General features: G+C 43.0%; 1 protein-coding gene across 1 annotated transcript; it reads right to left on the reverse strand.

Moving 5' to 3' along the window:
* Positions 1-1,519: 1,519 nt before the first annotated feature.
* Positions 1,520-21,003, reverse strand: bsk146 (brain specific kinase 146). Its single transcript, XM_030754459.1, has 5 exons — positions 20,777-21,003; positions 5,439-5,709; positions 4,703-4,905; positions 3,884-4,075; positions 1,520-3,802 (listed from the first exon to the last, which is right to left on the reverse strand). Exons 2-5 carry the CDS (start codon positions 5,608-5,610, stop codon positions 3,053-3,055), a joined length of 1,317 nt encoding a protein of 438 aa, XP_030610319.1. The 5' UTR covers positions 5,611-5,709; positions 20,777-21,003; the 3' UTR covers positions 1,520-3,052.
* Positions 21,004-22,059: the final 1,056 nt, after the last annotated feature.

Consider the following 22,059-nt stretch of genomic DNA (forward strand, 5'->3'; position numbering starts at 1 on the left):
TGCATTTCGCTATTTTTTGTCATATACACACTGTTACCATGGTAGATGCTTATATTAACCATGGCCAAAGTTTCAAATGATGAGGTCTTTACTGTTTTCTTTGAAAGCTCAGACTTAAACTGTTCTAAACACTCTAACACAGTTTCTGTTTTTTCTAACCTTCAATCTATATGATGTCATGAGGGGGATGATATCTTTAATATAGTCAGTCTGTAAGCACTGCAACCCCACCCACCTGATGTTGAAATCTTCTGTTTATACAGGGCAGCCAATCAGAAAAAAGTTGTCGTAGAGCAAGGGTGGCCTTAAAGAGAGGAGCTAAAACAGCTCAGAGGATAAACTGAGTTTCACCAAGACACAGTTTAAGATAAACAAGGATAATTCTGAACTTTACGTAATGCAAAGCTACTCTAATGGAATCAAAGAATAAGAATATGGAGCTGGAAAGGAGCAGAATAGATCCATAACTGTTAGCTTAAAGGAAAAGTGTGAATGATTTAACCGAAATTGAATATTATAGTTTAAAATCACCTGTAACATAGAGAGGCTGCACTATGTAGCCCAGAAAACACAGGCTCTACATAGAACCTTTTTGGGGTTTGAAATGAGGTGAGAGCCAACAGAAGTTTTACTAGATGCTTGGAAAGGGTATTGAGCTGCTAGCAACCTGCAGCCTTATCACTCAGTGTCACAGTCCGACGTACTGGTCCTTTAACTGAGGCACAGAAACAGTGTGCACCATAGCATAAAAGGTGGCCGCAGCTTCCGTGTCTTTTTACTTCAGTGGAACATTTTCAATAACACCTCCCACACGTCAATATAAAAGTCCTCACGTTGCTTATTGTTGCATGTCATCGTGGGTGTTTTGAGCGCTTCACATTTATTTGGGAAAAGTTTGAAAGTCGAAGGATGGTTTGGGCGTGAATTCTGCAAAGAAACAATGACACGATGAGGTCACGCACAGGCTTCATGTGGTCATGTGAGTGAGTGTATGATGCGCTCGGGCTTGCACAGTTTACACTGCAGAGCACAGCGCTGCTTGCAGCTGACAGATGGGGAGCAGTGTCCGTATCAGGGCCGTCCTTTGTTCTGAATCAGAAGGCTGCCGATGAGGTCAGAGATTGTCACAAGATGCAGTTATTTACTCTCTCGCTGATCCAACGCATCATGTGGAGTGTGAACTGATCCTCAGTCAGATCCAAGCTGAGGCTGCTGACACGTTGTTTGTCGCTGGTATACTAACTACAACTACAGAGTGCTACAGCTTGTGACAGGATAAACACTGAGCAGGTTTTCACAATAGGGCTTTAGCACATACAGTTTCATGCAGGCTCATGTCTGGAAAGCAGCATAGGGAACATTCATTCCTATGCATGATCCAGCTCTTTTTGCCCCCAAATTATTTAGTTTGATATTCATGAAAAGGGAATGGGTTACTTTTCTGCTTTTACTTGGAAATGTTTTTTTTTTAATTTTTTTGTTTAACCAAAACAAAACATAATTTAAGTCCCTACATTTGATTTAAATTCAAATCTCGCTTTATGTCCTCATGCTTAGCTTTTTTTTTTTTTCTGTTTTTTTTCCCCAGTTCCTGAAGGTGGTGAGATGAGCGCACAACATTAACAGCATTACAAATACATCACATTGGATAGAAACTCAGTATATTCAGATTTTTTTTCCTTTTAGCCCTGGGATGTCTCAAGAGGTCATAACAGCAATATTCACTCTGGGACACAATGCAAGAAATTGTGCTACTGCAAAAAAATATCACATCACAACATTTAAAATTTTTTTAACCCATTTTTACCTCTTTTTCTTTTTCTTTTTCTTTTTTCTTTTTTTTTATAAAGCCGATTCAAATTTTTCATGAAGTTTGAGCTACTCGTCATGCAGTTTATAAAACGTGACTCTTCAGTTTTTTTTTTTTTCTCCCCGCACACTTAATTGGAGCGGATTAATTTTCTTTTTCAGACAATAAGTTTAAAACAATGCACGATTTTCCGGTTAAGTCAGGATGAAAATGTAAGCAAAGCAGACAGATTTTGTTTGTTTGTTTGTTTGGAAAAAGCTTCAAAGGAAAGCTAAACAAACGGAATTTCAGGAGTGAGTAGAAAAGTCTTCCATCAGTGGAGTAGATATGTTTGTCATGAAGAACAGAGACATCAGAAGCCTTGGCTCGCTCTAGTCTGATACGGAATAATCCATCGGAAAACCGTAGGTCATCTTACACAATGTACAAGTATTCAATATGTACAGGAGCAAACATACCTGTTACACAGCTATACCTCAACACCATATCACAATGTTGAGTCAGATGGGAAACAAAGAGTGCTACCTTACAAAAAAATAGAAAAAATAGATTGCGTAGTCCTTTTTTTGTTGTTGTTTTTTTATAGATTCAAATAAATAATAGAATTCTCAAAGAAAAATGAAACCACTTCTTTTAGATTCAAACGCACAGCGACACACACGGAAACATTCACACTTTCAGATTTTTTTTTTTTTTTTTTTTTTTTTTTCTTTTTTATCCTTATAAGGTATTAACTTGAGCTCTGTTTCGGTCAAAAAAAATGATCCTTTGTCCCTTGGCTTTTTTAAAAAAAATTTTTCATTAGTGTTGAAGAGCTCACAGGGTTACAGGGAGTTCGTCCTGTCATACTTTTTCATCTTTTTCTTCTTTTTTGCTGCAAGTATTGCTTTAAATAATACATTTTGGTCTCCTTTTCAGATCAATTTAGTGATAAACACTCTAATGTAAGCGATTGTTTTCTTCATTTATTCCCAGACTGCATTTGAACATGTCATTGAATTCAAAGAGTAAAACAGGACTCCTTTAGAGGACATTCGCCCGATCACAAGGAATGTATGCATTCTGCAAAGACGTCCTCAGAAGTCTTCCCGTGTGTGTGCTCTTCTGTTCCCACGATGTTTAAACAGGAGGAGTGTTAGTACTTGTTATCGCTTTGTTTCTTTTCCCATGCATGCACATCTACGTGGTTGGATGAGAGGTATAAAAGTGTGTTGGTGAGTCTGTGGCAAGGTTCGAGCATGCTCAGACGCAGATTTCTATGGGCGTCGCAACTAGCATGCGGCCGCCAGGTGAACCGGTTTCTCTGGGCATTCGATCGTAGCTGTTGGTCGATGACACGGAGCTGTTGGTCGAAACAGACACGAAATGGTGGCCCCCACCTGGTTCCATCATCCCTCCTTTGGCCCCGCCACCACCACTCCCTCTCTCCACTGCCATGGGCAGCACTGGGGAGCGAGGCGACAGAGTCTGCTGCTTCATCCTCTCCACTAGGAGCTCCTCATCCTCTTCCCCAGATGATGATGATGATATTGTGCCATCCACCTCACCTCGCACTCCTCCTCCCCCTCCTCCTTCTCCACCACCACCACCGCCACCAACTCTCTCACCACCACCTCCAGCAACTGTGTTGCCATTGTTGTTATCGTTCTCTGCGTCCAACATCCAGGAGTGGCTGAAGTACCCGAACACCTCTTTGACGGAGCAGCGGCGGTCCTGCTCCACCGAGAGCAGGCGTCGGAACATACGAAGGGCCTGCTCGGTGAAGCGTCTCCACTGTGACGGCACCGTGTTTGTCCTCCTCCTCTGCCAGCGGATGAACTCCTGGTAGAAAGAGTCCGAGGGCAGTGCCTTCTCCCAAGGGAAGTTACCAGTCAGCATGCAGAACAGCAGCACACCGAAGGCCCAGACATCAGTGCTGTAGTCCACACAGAAACCCTCGTGGCGGGACACATCACAGAGCTCTGGAGCCGTGTAGGGGATGGTGCCGCTGACCTGGAGGGGAAACCCAACAGGTTAGAGTCATTGGAAGAAATAATTGACTATAAAAACTTACAAAACAGAAACACTACTCACTCTTTTCACTGGTGAGCCAGCCCGGCGAGTCATGCCGAAGTCAGAGAGCTTGACCTTGCGGCACTCTCGGTCAAAAATAAGGATGTTCTCAGGCTTAATGTCCCGATGGACCAGCTTCTTACAGTGCAGGTAGTCCAGAGCAATCGCTACTTGGTGTACACAGCGCTTTGCCACCACCTCAGGAAGACCAATCTTAAGGACCAGAGAGGAAAAGCAGTGAGTTCAGTGCTTCGGTTCAGACAGAGTGGTAGTGAATTCAACACCATTTTAATCATTGGACATTAGGCTACCAGCTGACAAGTAATAATACTTTGAATTTTTAAAAGCACCATCAATGAGAAAAGGTTTTTGTGCCCAGCCTAAAAGCTCTCATTCCATTTTAGAATACAATACTATAACAAAGTCATCTGTATGTTTTCTTTATTGTACCTGTATTATACTGATGTTTTTTTTTTTTTATATACAAAAATCATGTTGGTATTTCATAAACCTATAGCAACTTTTTCAAAGTGCAGTTAATCCTGCCTGGGTAAAAATTGATGACCACTAAGGGGTGCTGAATTAGGCAGTTTTTAAATTCTCCATTAGTGGCTTCAACATTTTTGCTCAATTCCAGCTCCGTAGTTTTATTCCTGGATTCTACTAGACCATCCATCCATCTTCTGCTTTGCATTATTCACAGTTCAGAATAATTCATAATCTCTCTGAAACAAACCATTGAGGCTCTTCTCCCTTTAAAGGTCACCCTAACTTTAAGCCACATTATTCTGATTGCCTGCAAATCAATAACTATCTGCATCATTATCTGTGAATCAGCACCTGTGGAGGAATAATATCGAAGAGGTCTCCTCCCACAGCATACTCCTGCGCAAACACGTAATAGTCATCGGTCTCGAAGGCGATGCCAAACATGTTGATGATGAAGGGGCACGGAGACAGGTAGAGGGAGATACTGTACTCCCGCAGAAAAGACTTCAGCTTGGTTGTCTTCTTCTTCAGGAACTTAAGTGCCATTTTTGTACCTTTTGGGAAAAATACAGAAGTTATCTTTTCTGGTGATATTTTGGTGCTTTTGTTCTTTTACAGCCTTGCAGGGTGATTTGTTTGTGTTATTACTATTATCTTTACATTGCACCTGTCCAACTGCATTAGCTCAGTGTTTCTCAAACAGTGGGGCGAGCCCCACTGGTGGGGGGGGCAGGGTCATTACAGGTGGGGCGCGAGCAACCTGGGGAAAAAAGTCATGTGGAACAAACGTTGAACATCGGATTCATCCTCACGGCGGAACAACGTTAGCGCGTACGTTAGCACAGCGACTAGTGAAACTCTCCACTGTCACCGTTTGCTGTGTACAAGATTTCATACCGCGAAGAGGGGCATGTTGGAAAAGTTTGAGAACCACTGCATTAGCTGATAGCTTAGCACTCCACCCTCTCATCTAAATATGACTATTTCTGTCCCAGAAGAACAACATGGCAGCAGCCAAAACCAAAATGATGCCCAAGGTGCAATCGTTAAATCTGTCATTCACATACAGTCTGTGCTGGCTCCTCACCTCTGATCTTGTGAATGACCAGGTCCACCTTGCCATAGGTACCCTTGCCCAGTTCTCTGATCACCTCGTAGTACTTGTTGACCTCTAGTCTCTCCAAGTTCTGGGCAGCAATCAGCTGGAGCTCATCCAGGATGTCCATGTTGGCTCGGGAAACTAGCGGAGAGGAGCTCATGCTGGGGACTGCTACAGGGGACACACCGGGCGGGAAAGAAGTGGGAAACGGACGCTCAGGCAGGACAGGAGGGGCAGAAGCAGCTAACAGCTGGTGTCACTGTACAGAAAGAAGAGAGGGGAAACATTTTTTTAATTATATGCAGATTACAGATTTATATATACCTTCATTTAATTTATATGCAACACCTCTGCAACAATAAATATTACCACTAGAATAGACATCTCATAAAAATCACTTTGCAAATATGCAATCAGAAATAGCCATTAATCATCTCACAAGCTTCAAACTGAATATGACACGTAAAATGTGAAAATTATGTCGGTCAGTCGGTGAAAGGTCTGGACTTTATACACACCAGTTCAGCACCCAGACTCTGCTACTGCAAAGCCATGCTGTTGTAACAGATGCAGTATGTGGTTTAGCATTTGCCTTCCATGAAAAAGTCATCATCTGGATGGGAGTATATGTTGTTCCAAAATCAGTATGTACCTTTCAGCACCCGCATAATGTATCCACACTTGTTATGCTACACTTGAGAGCAAGCTGGATGGTCCCTCTCCTTTTTAGTCCAGAGGACACACTGTCCACATTTTCCAAAAATAATTTCAAATTTTGATTGTAGTTTTTAAAATATGATTTTATTTATTAGGGGAAAGAGCCATCCAAGCCTTAGCTGGCCCTGTGTGAAAAAGTAATTGCCCCCTGTGCCACCCTTATCATCAGGAACCGCGATCAAGCATTTGTCATAACTGACAGTGAGTCTTTCACATTGCTGTGGAGGAATTTTGGTCCACTCTTGTTTGCAGAATTGTTTTAATTCAGCCACATTGGAGGGTTTGAGCATGAATAACATATTTAAGGTTTGAGCCATTTTCAGAAGTGGACTTGCTGCTGTGTTCTGGCTCACTGTCCTGGTGCATAACCCGAGTGTGTTTGAGCTTTAGGGAACGAACTGATGGTCGGACATCCTCCTTCGGGATTTTCTGGTAGAGAACAGAATATATGGTTCCATCAATTAGGACAAGTCATCCAGATCCTGCTCTACACTGGAAATGATTCACAGTGGTGTGGCGACCAGAGACCATAGAAAGTGAATGACATTAAACGGTTCAAGCAACTATGGACAAAATAAATACCAGTGACAGGAAGTGGCTGGAACCACTTCCTGTCACTGATTGACACATAACTTGGTAAAAAATACATTAGAGGATTACCTTGGCAACTGGAGCGACGTGTGAAGGGCGAATTGGTTTTAGTGTACGCAGCTAAAGTTTGGCCTCCTTTAGTGTTTTCTTGTTGTCAAGTTCCTCTCTCTGTGTTAGATGTTTTCCAGCTGAGTTACATCCACCTTTATTTTGTAATTTCCAGTCTCCTGTGTTTTATATTTAGTTTTACTTCCTTTGTATCATTTGGTTTAATTAGTTTTAGCTGTTTCCTGTTTCCCACCTGTTTCCTCTTCCCCTGCTTGCCCTCAGTGTGTGTGTGTGTGTGTGTGTGTGTGTGTGTGTGTGTGTGTGTGTGTATCTATAGTCCCAGTTTCCATTTGTCCTTTGTCAGAGCATTTATTAACCCTCTGGATTCTCTTTGCATTTGCCTTGTGGACTTTTTGGATTGCTTCAATAATCATAATTAAAGGAGCACTTCATGTTACACCTTGCCTGCCTTCAGAGTCTGCATTTGGGTCCTCACTTCCTGACAGGATGATCTAACCAGAATGAACCCAGTGGACTCAAACATGGGGGGAGGTGCTTTGAGCACAAATTAATCTTTTCGAGAGACATTCATGGACTTTGGCCATGAATACACTGAAGCCATATAGAAAAGGATTCAGAGGAAATCCACTGAGAAATCTTGGCAAATTGGCTATTTGCTTAACTGGCTTAAGGACTTGGTTAAGTTGACCCTCCATCCTCCATCCAGCTACTCAGCACTCTGCCCCCCAGTTTCTTGTCTCACCTGCGCCCCCCCCTTCTCCACATCATTGTCCCTGCAACAGCCCTGCTCATCTACTGCTTCTCCTCTGCCTGAGGTTCCAGTGATGAGGGTGGGTCGGCTAATTTTTACGCTGGCCACCCACTCACCGATCTTGACACAATTCACTCCTTTGATTGAATTCTCTTCTCTGCTGCTGCAGCCAGCCAGCTCTGCTCCGCCTCTCAGCCACAAAAGAAGAGAAAACGTGGTCCTTGACACAGCTCCCAGCCCATGACCACGATAGCTTCAGAGGACCTGGTCTAATTTTTGATGGGCCAATGGACTCCAATGGAGCTGCCAGTACCCAAATTCCATCTCAGTCACCCATCCCTCCAGTCTCACTGCCACCGCCTGTCCCTTTGCTTTGCCCTGCATATGTGTCAACCACCTGAACAATTCTTCAGCTTTGTCTGGTCCCAAGTCAACCCCCAAAACAGTTCCTCTGCCTTGCTGGCTGGGACAACCCCCTGAGCTGTCATAGGTCCTGGTACCTAACCCATCTGGTCTCATTACCTGGCACTCTGCCCAGCTCCATGCCTGGTCCCGCCTTGTCATTTGGAGGGTTCTGTATTTCCTGAGCCTGTTCCCCAGGCTCCAACATCCAGAACAGGCTGCTCCTGGCCCCCTGCCCTGCCTCCATGTGGGCTTTAAACAAGCCGACAGCCTCCTGCCAAGCCTCCAGAGAGGTGCAGCCTCCTCTGTACATGCAGTTCTACAGTGACACCAGCCACCAGCAAAGCCTCCTGAGGGTTTTTCTCACCTTCTTTGTTGCTGTTTGCCCTGGTTAGCATCCTGGCTGTTCAGCTGAAAGGTTTTGCAGCCTAGCTCCTCCCCTGGGTCAACCCCAGGGGAGTCCCTCTGCTTGGCCCTGCATATGTGTCAACCACCTGAACAATTCTTCAGCTTTGTCTGGCCCCAGGTCGACCCCCAAAACTGCTCCTCTGCCTTGTCCCCTGGCTGAGTCGACCTCCTGATCTGTCATCCCTGCTTTGTTGGAGACTCACGCTAGATTCCACATTTTTGGGGGGTTCAGACGTTAATCACAGTTAATTCATGACAATAAATGGGGGCAGTTATTTTTTTACACAGGGCCAGGTAGGTTTGGATAGCTCTTTTCCCTTAATCATCCATGATCACCCCTGGGGAATCACCTTAATCATCCTCACAGGGGGGCTGGAGCATAACCCAGCGATCATAGGATGAGATAGCTGGGATTCAAACCTATGGGCAATTTAGAATCACCAGTTAACCTAACCCCACTAACGGCATGTCTTTGGACTGTGGGAGGAAACCGGAGTACCAAGAGAAAACCCACGCATACACGGGGAGAACATATAAACTCCACACAGAGAGGCCCGGGCCAAGGTGGAACCAAGACCTTCTAGCTGTGAGGCAGCAGTGCTAACCACCACTCCACCGTGCTGCCCACCCCTTAATCAATGAAATAGTTTAAAACTGCATTTTGTATTAATTTGTTTGATCTGAAACATGTAAGTGTGACAAATATATAAAAATAATTAATCAGGAAGGGGGCAAATACTTTTTCACAGCGCTGTCAGCCTTGTCCCGTGTGCATGGAAACTTCTCCAGATTCTCAGAATTTCTGATGATATTATCTACTGTAAATAATGAGATAATCAACTTATTCACAATTTAACGTTGAGGAACAGTATTCTCAAATTGTTTCACAATTTGTAGATGCAGTTTTGCATACCGGTGAACTTCTGCCTATCTTTACTCTGCCTCTCTAAAATGCTCTTTTATACCCAATCACGTTACTGACCTGTTGCCAGTTAACCTCATTTGTTGCAAAATGTTCCTCCGGCTGTTTCCTTTTTAGTAACACTTTCTTTTTGAGCCATTTGTTGCTCTCATCCCAACTTTTTTGGGACCCGTTGCTGCCATCAAACACAAAATGAGCCAAAATTTTTCACTTTTTAAAACTTTTAAAATAGTAAAATGTCTCATTTTAAGCATTTGACATGTTTTCTGTGTTCTACTGTGAATAAAATATGGGCTTATAAGATTTGCAAATCATTGCATTCAGTTTTTATTTACATTTTACACAATGTCCTTTTTTTGGGGGGTTTGGGTCGTACAAGACATGAGATTAGAGAGGACCGTTTTCACTTCAGAACTTTCCCATTGACAAAAAATCCAGGAACCAGGATCTAAATTAAGGCCCAAGGAAATTAAAGAAATTAATTTACCTCTATACCATAGATTTGGCTCAAAAGCTCGATCACCTCTCTGTTTTAATCTAGTTTTAGGCTTCCATAAGAGCAGCTGGTTTAATGACCTCAGAGTTCTTACAGGTATGTGAACGTGAAGCAGCTGAGACCAATACAAAGGTGGCAGTCCATTTAAAACCTTAAAAGTAAGCAAAATCTTAAAATCAATTCTAAAATGACAGGGAGCCGATGAAGTGACCGGGGGTAATGTGTTCATGCCAGTTAAAAAACAAGCTGCTGCATTCTGGACAAACTGCAGGCGGTGCAGAGACGGCTGTTCTATGCTAAAGTCCAGGCGGGAAGTTACAAAAGCATTAATAACTTGTACCAGGTCCTTTTGTGGGGGCTAGGGCTTTACCTTAGCAGCAACTAATAAAGTCTAACTTTAGTGACAGTCCTTTTTGTTTCCACTTTTATGAAGGTGCTGGAAATTCAGAGGTGGAGCTCGCAGGGCAGAGCATTTGAGTAATCTTTTTCTCCTTTACTGAGATCGATCGGGCTGTTGTGAAACATTTTGCTGTATAGCCGCACACATTAAAATAAAACAGCTGTATAAATGCAGCCAGCCAGGGTGTGAGGAAGGCTTTTAGTTCCTTGCTGCGATGTTTCCAGGATTTCTTAAATGAAGTGCCGCAGGAGGGACCAAGAACCAGTGAGTGGTGCATTATGGTAAATGAAAAGATTTTTACAGAAATAATACCAAAACAAACAGCTTAAAAATGTGTTGAAAACACAACAAATTATAATCATTACCTCCATAAACATGCATTCGGAGTCGTGGCTACACTGTAACAATATGGCAGCAGCGCTGGCAGTCTCACTCAGCCTTTGTTTTAATGAGTTAAAGAACTGCAGGCAATGGACCAAACTATTATGACGCGCATGGGAGGAGTTGATTTTTAAAACTTGATGTGTATCTGTAATTAGCATGAGAGACTAAAGGCATGTTATGTTGTTATTCAACATAATATAGTTGTGTTTACAGTGATGCACTGAGCAGGATAACTTTGTTTTACATAGAATCAGGGCAAAAGATTGACATTACCTCCCTGAGTGCATCCTTCAGCTACCTTCTGGTTCTTATATCCTGCTTTTCTACCTGAGCACTCAAAGTTCTTTATACAACATGTCCGCTTCCTGAGTCACCTGTGTGATCAGCCCTCTGTTACTGTGCTTTATATTGAGAATAAGTTGTCTGTGAAAGGACGGCCATGCTTACGGGATCTAAACAGGAGCGTGTGATTTGTGATATTTGCGTTGCATTTCAAGGTCGGCATTGGACAGCGTGCAGCCGATGCTGAAGCTCATAGCCTGCTCCTCTGATCTGCGGTGATAGTCGCTGAAAATGCTAATTATCTGCAGTGAAGGCTTAAGTAATTCTAAATGCTACTCGCCAAGGGGGATACCAGAGCTGAGCAGTGAGCTGAGTCACACACACACACGCTCACACACAAAACTAGCCAATAACAGTCCTTTCTAGCAAATCCAGTTCCTGCTGCAGTGTGATTATTCTTAGTGATTGTTTCCTTTTTTTTTTTCTCTCTTCCTGAGCAGCTGGACCTGCCAAACCGCGACCCGCACTGAATCCAGGCAAATGTGGAGGAACTGTAGGAGCGTGCACACACACATACACACACACAGACTCACACACACTCATTACATAACTGAGGTGCTGGAGAGCAGCCATTCTATATGAGCAGACGCTTGGATTGCTGTCATATTCACAGCACCCTCCTTATCATCGCTCCTCGAGCCGATCTATACATACTTCAGTCTGATATTCTCCGCACTTCCAGAGAAGGATTACATTTTATTCCACACTCTGCTTTTGGAATGCAGAAGGTAAAATTCAACCAAATGCAGTCATAACCTGCTTCTTCACAACGTTAAGTCACCAACTGTGTGATCAAATGCTTACACACACACACACACACCTTGTCATCCCCTCCACAGGCCTCTGTGTTCTCTGTGGGAGTGTAGTCTTTTTTTGTGTGTGAAGCGGGCAGGAAGAGAGGGTGAGGAGGGATGAGTCAGTTTGGGTGATAAATGGCGGTACAGAGAGGATGTACTGTATCTCTTTCTCGCTCTCCTCTAAATAAAAGCTCTTGGGTGCATGTGATTAAAAACACACATACACAGGAGGGGGGGGGGGCGGGGAGTTGTAAACAGAGAAAGTCATTTGTTTCTGCCTGGGATCAGAAGTGCTTACTGTAGCACTGCAGGACGCATGCAGCACTCTGCCTCGCTCTTTTTCTGTGTGTGTGTGTGTGTGTGTGTGTGTGTGTGTGTGTGTGTGTGTGTGTGTGTGTGTGTGTGTGTGTGTGTGTGTGTGTTTGGGTCTTGTTTGATATCACGTAGCAGCTCATATAGCCACCCCCACCCACAGGTAAATTTGAGCCCACCACCACTGGGTAAAAGGTTTCTCATCACATTTAAAAAATGCCTAAAAATCAAACAAATAGACTTTAAAGTGTAAAACAATGCAAAAATGAACTGAGTGCATTACAAGAATAGTTACGGTTATAAGTAAATATTAAAAGTACAACTTGCAGTCTTTTCAACATTTTGTCTTAAAGCTAATTAGAAACAGTTGTCAAGCACTAATTAGCACTAAAGATGGTACCAGGGGCTGGAGAGAGAGCCTCACAGCAGATCATCTGATTGTTGTAGTTCTCTGACACTGCTGGGTTATAATATATTTTATAATATCAACAATTACACTTTATAGTATATCATAGACTCTGGCTTCCTCCCACAGTCCAAAGACACACGTTTGGTTAATTGGTGATCCTAAATTGGCCACAGGTGTGACTGAGTGTGGACAGTTGTCTGTCTCTGTGTTAGCGCTGTGATGGATTGGCAGCTGTCTGTGGTTGAGTTCAGCTGTCCTGCACTCTGCAGACTTCTTATTACCTAATGTGGTTTAACTGAGTTATTACTTATTTCTAACCTATTGATCCAGTACTCCCTGGAAAGCAGTATTAATACTGACTTGATTTCTGCCTTAAGTCTGATGATGACTAGATTAACAAATCTCCACTGTGCTCAACCAATTCATTTAATGGAGGCGAACTCCCGGTCTGCACAAACAGTGAACGTCTGCTTTCACTATAAGCTGGTTTAATAAGATCGAAGTAAGAATCTGACCCTGTAAAGCACCTCGTGTGGTTAGTTACAGTCATCAACGGTCAACAAACTGCCCACAGCTCTTAGAAGTAGAGCTAATGCTAATGCTTGAGGTTTTCAGCTTGCACGTGTAAGCTACAGTCACAAAATTTAGGAGATTCTGCATCATTATCTGTTTAATATTCACACCAGCTGATGAATATGATCAGATGGTGTGTGTGTGTGTGTGTGTGTGTGTGTGTGTGCGTGCAGTGTAAGACTGGTGTAGCTGAATGAGTCATCAGGTCAGGATAAATGTTGGCTCTCCATGTGGAGAAGGAGTCTGCCTGTCTGTGTGTGCGTGCGCTTCACACAGGCTCAACTTTAACAACAGCAAGAAGTCCACAACCAGCTGCGTTTCGCAGGTGTTTAGCATCAGTGGTAGAAACAACTGCAGAGACAAAATGAGATGACCAAAAAGCTCAAAAGTGTGTGTTTACCCTGTAGCTCATTGTTCAAATAATACTGGAAAACTATTGGTCATCTCTCCCTGTGAGGGCGGGGTGAAGGTGAACGGTAGCCTCTGTCTCACACCAGTGTTTCTATACTTTCTAGTGTTTCTGGGTATAAATACTAAATTTATTCATAAATGTATTCATTTATATTATAAACTCTCAGCGGCCACAGTTTGAACTGTCTGCTTATCTGGATCTAAACTATAATGTGATATTTAGTATCCCCATGTATCATTTCCTAAATGTTACCAATACAAAGGCAGTAGTAATTTAAGCATCGTTATTTAGTCATTTGTACGGTACTTTACAGTCGTGGCCAAAAGTTTTGACTTTTCAAAAAGCTGCTTCAGTGTTTTTAGATTTATTTTGTCAGATGTTTCTATGTGTTACTGAAATATATTTACAAGCATTTAATTATTAACAAAAGGCTTTGAAACTAATTATATTAAGTTTATGCAGATTCAGTGTTTGCAGTGTTGGCACTTCCTTTTCAAGACCTCTGCAGTTCGTCCCGGCATGCTGTCAATCAACTTCCGGGCCAAATCCTGACTGAGCAGCCGTTCCTGCTCGGAGTTTGTCCGAATTTGTGGGTTTTTGTTTGTCAGTCTGACTCTTGAGGATTGACCACATGTTCTCGATGGGATTACGCTCTGGGGAGTTTCCTGGCCATGGACCCAAATTTAAAACGTTTTATTACTTGAGCGACTTAGTTATCATTTTTGCGTCATGGCGTGATACTGAATCATGCTGGAAAGGCTTCGTTCTTCACCAAACTGTTCTTGGATGGTTGGGAGAAGTTGCTCCCAACCCAGAGATTGTTCTGGTGCCATTCTTCATTCACGGATGTGTTCTCAGGAAAAACTGTGAGGAAGCCCCCTCCGGTGGATTAGAAGCACCACCACACATGAATGGTCTCAGGATGCTTTACTGTTGGCGTGACACAGGACTGATGGTAGCTCTCACCTTTTCTTCTCCAGACAATCATTTTTCCAGATGCTCCAAACAATCGGACAGGGCTTCATCAGAGAAAATGACTTTACCGCAGGCCTCAGCAGAATATCAGTCCGTCCTCGATGTTTTTCCTGGAGAGAAGCGGTTTCTTTGCTGCCCTTCTTGACACCAGGCCATCCTCCAAAGTCTTCGCCTCACTGCACGTTTAGATGCATTCATACCTGCCTGCTGCCCTTCCTGAGCAGGCTGTGCTCAGGAACCTTCTTCCCAACAACTGGACCTCTCCTTGAAGTGCTTGATGAACTGATATATGGTTGGTTTAGGTGTAATCTTACTAACAGAAACACCCGTGCCTGTGAAGCACTTCTTATGCAAAGCAGTGATGACTGCACGTGTTTCCTTGCAGGTAACCACTGTAAAAAGAGGAAGAACAATGATTTCAAGAACCACCCTCCTTTCAAAGCATCCAGTCTGCCGTCCCGTCAACACTCTCACCGGTGTTAACGAGAGTGTCACTGAAATCAGGTCAGCAGGTACTTCAGTGGCAGGGCTGAAATGAAGTGGAAATTGTTTGGGGGGGGGGGGTTTAGTTCATTTTCATGGCAAAGAAAAACTTTCCAATGATTTGCAATAACATTCTGGAGTATATGCAAATTGTCATCATAAAAGCTTGTCAAAACCTTTGGCCACGACTGTATATGCTGACAGTACCCACCACATTATAGTTTTAAGGCTTTTTGTCCATTTTTGACCAATAAATCATTAAGTTGACCTTGACAACCTCGGTGGATGTTAACATCTGCACCCCTGCGAAGTTTAATCAGAATTCAATCAAAACTTTTTGAGCTGTTGTGTTTACTGATGGAATGACGCACAAGCGAGCAATCGCACAAACGCTACCAAAAACATAACCTCCTCGACAGAGGTAATTATTTGCTGTTGACATTAAATCTATTGCACATCATTATGTGCCGCGATCTGCGTATTATTATCCGGCAAATATCTGGGTCATTCACAGGAATTTGTCAGGAAAGTGTCGGCATGTGTCTCTGGATATCGCTCCCATCGCTTTATATTCAGATCTGTGAAATCTCTGATCGCAGGTGTGAATGGTGCAGCTTGAGGAAACCAACCTTTAGTGAAATATCATTCCACACTGAGCGTTTTAGCCGTTTTTAGCTTTAGCTCTTTCACTAACGCTGCGCTCATTAACCAGATCATGAGCCGTCAGCGGTACTGTAATAAGTCTATTACGCTTGTTTCTGTGCAGCACCAAACTGAAAGTTAGAGCTCGGCTAGAAGAGCGAATTCCCCGGGCAGTCGGCACAGACCACATCAGAGCTGGAAATTATGCCAGAAACATCAACGCTCATTTTTTTTACCCTCAGACTGGATTAACTTTGATCACATAAATGCTGCTTTAAAGCAGTTTCGCCTCCATATCACGACATAAAGATCAGATTAGAGGGAGTCATTAGTCATGAATCGTTGATTAATGAATCTCAAAGAAAATCAACAGTTGTGGTGATTGATACATTTTTTTTTTAAACTATCCTCATCAAGCACAAATTTGAAGCACATGCTGTTCCAGCCTGTTACTGTGAAGGGAATATTTCTTTTTTTATACTATCTGATGATGCTAAGCTGTGTTATGGTAAATTTTGGTTTTATTTTTTGCTCTCTAATTTTGGCCACTTTATATAATAAACAAAATCTTAACTCCAGAAAGTCCATTGATAGATTAATGCTTGTGTCAGTCCTCCAGCCCTGGGAACTGTTCTCTCCATCAGTCTGTGAAATGCAACGTTCTGGGAACAGACACAGAATACAGCATGTTCCTTTCAGCTGACCCCAACCCCCCCCCGACACTGACACTCTGTGCCACCAGGTTTAACACTCTGCAGAAACAGAGCTGCAACCGGGGGCCGCAGCTGACTAAATCCCAGACTGCTTATGCAACCAGCGGGCAGAGCTGACCGCCGGAGCTCGTTCGGCGAGCCAAGGCAGCGATCGCAGCCACGTCCGCCCCCGCCGATGCAGCCATACTGCCCTCCAACAATTACAGCAGCTCCATTTTCACTTTTCTTTTTCCATTTCGGTGACCTTTCTCTTCTCCTGGTAGATGTGCTGCGAAGACGCACATTCCTGCTTCCCATGTGAGAAACTGCAGCAACACAAATACTTTAAATGCTCTGAACGCGTGTGATTTGTCTTCTATTTATGAAAAGCTGGCACGATGGGAAGAAGTGGCTGACTCCTGCACACACACACAGACACACACATAATCACAGTGGCTGTGACTGTGCATGAATGCGCTCTGACAGCGAGCTGTGTGCAAGAGAGAGGCAAGGGAGGGAGGCCAGCACACAGTGACAAGGACTGTTGAGTAGCAAAACACCAGTCTGTGTGTGTGTGTGTAATGTGTACAAAACGAGTGTGGTGGCCAGAATCGTTGTACCTTGAGCAGGAGAACCTCCTGATATTGCAGCTGCTCAGTAGTACATATTTACACCTTAGAAAATTCAGCAGTCCTATTATCTGACTTTATTCTGGCACTGATGGCTCGTGTAATATGTTCCTGAACACTAAAAGGCCACCCCACTCATTTAATTTAGCATTTTTATCAAGTTTAGGAGCTCAAAAGAGACTGATTTAAAATTAAGAACGGGCTCAATCAAAGCAGCAGAAAGTGGTAAATCTGCATTCTTCTGTCCCTAACGCAGCACCGACTCAAGCATAAGCTCCTACATTTCCCATAATTCCTGGTAAACACCCACAACTTTTAAACTTCATTCCTTCAGTTTGTCTCTTGCTCCGTTCTCCCCAGTTTGCCTCGTGTAAATGTTCAAGCTGTAATCAGCTCCTAGTTCTGTAAAATCATTACTTCAATTTCTCCCCACCTCCATCTCATCCGGGTTATTCGGTGCATCTGAAAGTATCTGCTTACTCTGCTCCGTCACCACCAGCATCACAAGCTCCTCTCCTCACCTTTGATTCCACTGACAATTGAGCACATTCCACAGTATAAAAGGTGGATGTAGCTAACATAGCATAATGACACACACTGGTTAAATATTTGCTGATCTACAGTAGTGTGAAAAAGTATTTGCCCCCCTTCCTGATTTCTTAGTTTTTGCATATTTGTCACACTTGCATGTTTCAGATCATCATACAACTTTATTATTAGACAAAGATAACCTGAGTAAATACAAAATGCAGTTTTTAAAGGATGATTTCATTTATTAAGGGGAAAAGAAATCTATCCAAACCCACCTCGCCCTATTGAGAAAGTAAATGCCCCCCTAAACCTAATAAGTGTTTGTGTCAGCCTTGGCAGCGAGAACTGGAGTCAAGCTTTTGTGATAGCTGGTAATGAGTCTGTCACGTCACTGTGGAGGAATTTTGGCCCACTCTTGTTTGCAGAATTGTTTTAATTTTTCCACACTGGAGGGTTTTCCAGCATGAACGGCCTGTTTAAGGTCACACCAAAGCATCTCAATAGGATCTGAGTCCAGACTTTGACTCGGCCGCTCCAGAACCTTCATTTTGTTTTTTTTAACCATTCAGAGGTGGACTTGTTGGTGTGCTTCAGATGACCTGTGTGTGCTTCAGCTTCAGGGCGTGACCCGATGTTCAGACATTCTCCTTCAGTTAGTTTTATGCCAGATTTAACGGGACTCAAAACCTCCAAAAAGTTCAGCTTCTGTCTCATTAGAATATTTTCCCAGAGTTTTGGAGATCGTTGAGATTTTTTTTTTTTTCCCAAATGCGAGAGGAGCCTTTTTGTTCCTCTTGGTCAGCAGTGGTTTTTCTCCTTGGAGCTCTCCCATGGAGTCCATTTTTGTCCAGTCTCTCTTATTGCTGAATCTTCAATTCTGACCTTAACTGCTTTGCTTGCTCATAGAGGGTCGTTTTGACTGCTGTATTTTCTCTGTAATTATTGTAGGATCCTTACCTTAAAATATACAGCACACTGAGGCAACTGTTTGTTGTGATTTGGGCTATGTAAATAAATTTGAATTGAATTGAACTGAGGCGAGGCCTGCTGTTCTTTAGATGCTGTTCTGGGTTCTTCTGCGACTTCCTGGATGAGTCGTGAGGCGCTCTCGGGGTAATTTTGGTAGGCCAACCACTCCTGGGAAGGTTCCCCACTGTTCCAAGTTTTCTCCATTTGTGGATACCGGCCCTCACTGTGGTTTCTTAGAAAAGGTTTTGTAACCCTTTCCAGACTGATGGATGTCAGTGATATATGTGGCACGATGTGTTGCTTTTTGAGATCTTTCAGCGTACTTCACTTTGTCAGACAGATTCTATTTAAATCAGGAAATCAGGCCTGGGTGTGGCTAATGAAACTCAATTGAGTTTTCAAAAAAAAAAAAAATGTGGTTAGTTCATAATTTAACAATTACTTTTTTATACAGCAGCTAGGGCCAATCACTTTTTCACACAGGGCCAGGGAGGTTTGGATAAATGAAGTTATCATCTAAAAACTGCATTTTGTATTTGCTCAGGCTCTCTGACTAATATTTGTTTAATCTGAAACGAGTAAATGTGACAAATATGCAAAAACTGAAGACACCAGGAAGAGTGCAAATACTTTTTCATGGCACAGTATTTGACCTACATTGTGATCTGTGACTCATCATGCTGTAGTGCATCTTGCGTGCGTGTCTACTTTTACTTCACATACACATGCATGCATCCAGATAACGTCCCTCACTGTCAGCGTCTCACGTTGCATAAATTAGGGGTGCTGCAGCGTACTGGTTACCGGCCACAATATTTCAAAATAAGACACTGATATTATGTTACTGAAACAAATATGATAATATTGTAAATGATTTCACAACAGTAACAAACAGGTTGACATCATGACCTTGTATTCACATGTAGAGCCTCAGTCTTTATCACTTCATCTCCTTTTTCATCCTTCATTAAGTCCAGTTGTTCTTGTACATTTTACACAAACTCTTTGTGTACCTCCATGAACTTGTACCTTGTATTTTCAGTGAATTTCATTTACAAAAGCACAACAAAGTTAAAGATGAATTATTATCGTTAATTTCCACTACTAGTGCAGTAATGTGCGCTGTTTTGGCAACAATAATAGTGGCGTGAAAATCCGATCTTGTCATAGCCTTAAACTAAACTGCTGATTAATTAAGGAAAGAAGGCAAATTCATATAAAATGGCAGAGAATTTTCTTAAAGGTGTTTTTGAAATTAGCCTCTGCAGATTAGAAATAAAACTTTCACCACCAGAGGGCAGCGTTTTATCTGTGGGTGTGTTTTCAGATGTGTGCTGCTGTTTAACTGTTGATGTTTCATTTACAGCAGAGGCTTTGCCTTTAGTCAGGCCTACGTAGTAAATACGAATGCCGCCTTAATGATTTGCTTGGTTTAAAAAGTGATATTGTGGCTGCAGTGGTGCATGCTCGTATTTCACAGAAGTACAGCCAGACCCTAGTTCGACTTCAGCTGGTATCTCTCCAACACAATATATAGATGTTGTGGACATGAAGAGATAGCAGCAAATTAACTAAAGCCATTAACATTCTGTTAATGGCTTTAGTTAATTTGGGGAGGTGTTGGATTATTTTCAACATGCAGATTTAAGCACCTTTAGTCACAGATGTATTCGTTCTTACATCATTTATGCAAAATAATAAGAGTGAGTTGTATAGATGGGTTATAAGGTGCAAAGCCTTCATTTTTCTAAGGAAACCACAAGAATTAGTGAAGGCCAGCTTTAGTGCAGCAAACACAGGCAGCAGCAATGTAAACATTCTGGTCCTGTCTCACCCCCCCCCCCCCCCCCCCCCCTACCCCCACCCCCGTCACTCTAAGCTTCAGCTTCAGATGGCTGCATCATCACCTGCAGTGTGTGCTCAGGCAGCACTCACTGGAGGGACAATCGCTGTCACTTTAGTGTCACCGAGATCTGAAGACAGAGGAGAGGAACACACATGCACCGACTCCTGCAGATACCTGACTGCCAGCCCCTCCTCCGCCTCCTGCAAAAATACAGGATGCACAGTGGGGGGAGAGGAAGGAGGGAGGGCTTCTAGAGGCTGTGTTCTGATCAATAATACAAATGCCACCACACAATCCGATGCTGTAAACAATCTAAAATGCTGACAATCAATGATGTCGTTGCTTGCTAGAAATAAATGACATTAGAAAATGTACATACACATATAGACACACACACCATAAAGAACCAATCACAGCATTGTTGTCAGTGTGAACGCTGCTGTATGGCATTGGCCTAATCGATGATGCATTGGATGCACACATCACAGTGTAATACACAGTGACTGAGGCTGGTTGGTCAGGGTGTAGGTGAGGATAACCGGAGGAGCCAGCCCGGGTTTATTCCTCCACTCACCCTTCAGTTGGTTCCCATATGGTGGCTGTGAAGTCCGCCCTGTTGGCCCAGGCTGCTGCTGGTAAACACACGGGGAGATGTGAGCGCATACTAAGGCCAGGTGAGCCCGGAGAAACGTCTGATGTCGGTGTCCTGCGAGAAGCCTCCGCACATCCGAGCAGCGTCTGTGGATATGGTGCCGAGCATCCTGCAGCCTCCTCCGGCTCTGCGTCCTATTGTCTCCGCACCGCTCTGTCCTCTAGGATGGGAGGAGAGGAGAGGAGAGGCAGGGGAGGAGAGGAAGAGCCCTCCCCCTCCTCGCTGCCCCGGCCAATCGCAGCGCTGCTCCGCTGGGAGCCGGCGCTGCTCGCTGTCTCCGTACAGACTATGGTGCCTTCACGGATGGTCGGAAATATAGCCTCTTCCAAACAGTCACAAAAAAGAGCAACATTTTTTAATAATGGCGAAAATACCATTTATAAACGTTGTCAACAGGTTCAACTGTTTATTTTATTTTTTTTTATAAAATACCTTTCGGTGATGTCATTTGAGACAGTTTTGGTCAGCATAAAGGTGTATCATGGCTGTTGTGGTAAAAAGAAATAAATGGAGGCCTGGGAGGGTGTTTATATTCTGAGAAGTCATTATTTTACATGAAAAAAGAAATCTGATAATAGCTGATTAAAGTGGCAAGTTTATTTAAAACATCATAAAATGACCAAAACTCAGAAATGTTCTCAGAATAAAGTGTGACTGAAATAAAGTTATTTCCAAACAGCAGCGAGCCAAATGGTGAGACTCGCTTCAGGATGGAGACTTCTATGTGTCCAAAAGTAGAATGAGAAGAACTGTCTTAGCTGATCTTGTAATCTAGCAACCAACCAGTGAAGCAGTTAACACAGCAGCTTAAGCTCTCGGAGGAGTTCAGGGCTGTGAGGGGTGTTGATGGATGTTTAAAGGCAGTTAACAATCTGACCCTGTATTACTTTTTAATTGCATTTTTCCATTGAAATCATCCTCACGGAGTTATTTCAAATCAGTTTAGTGTAATTATTTACAGCTTTGTTTTAAAAAGAAATCTGGTTGCGTATGGCACTAAGCTTTGTTACCATATTGTTGTAAGGCTGTTGCTGCTTTCATTAAATGTCTTAGTTACTCTTTTCAGACAATTAACAGCCAACCAAAGTATTCATTTCACATCAAAGTCACTTCTTGTTTTATCTGTATGGTTCTGAGGATCATGTGTTTATACCCCACTCTGCATTTAATCATTAGTTATTATTAATCTGTGTCTCTCTTCCACA

The sequence above is a fragment of the Archocentrus centrarchus genome, chromosome 19, assembly GCF_007364275.1.
Source record: "Archocentrus centrarchus isolate MPI-CPG fArcCen1 chromosome 19, fArcCen1, whole genome shotgun sequence".
Lineage (NCBI taxonomy): Eukaryota > Metazoa > Chordata > Actinopteri > Cichliformes > Cichlidae > Archocentrus > Archocentrus centrarchus.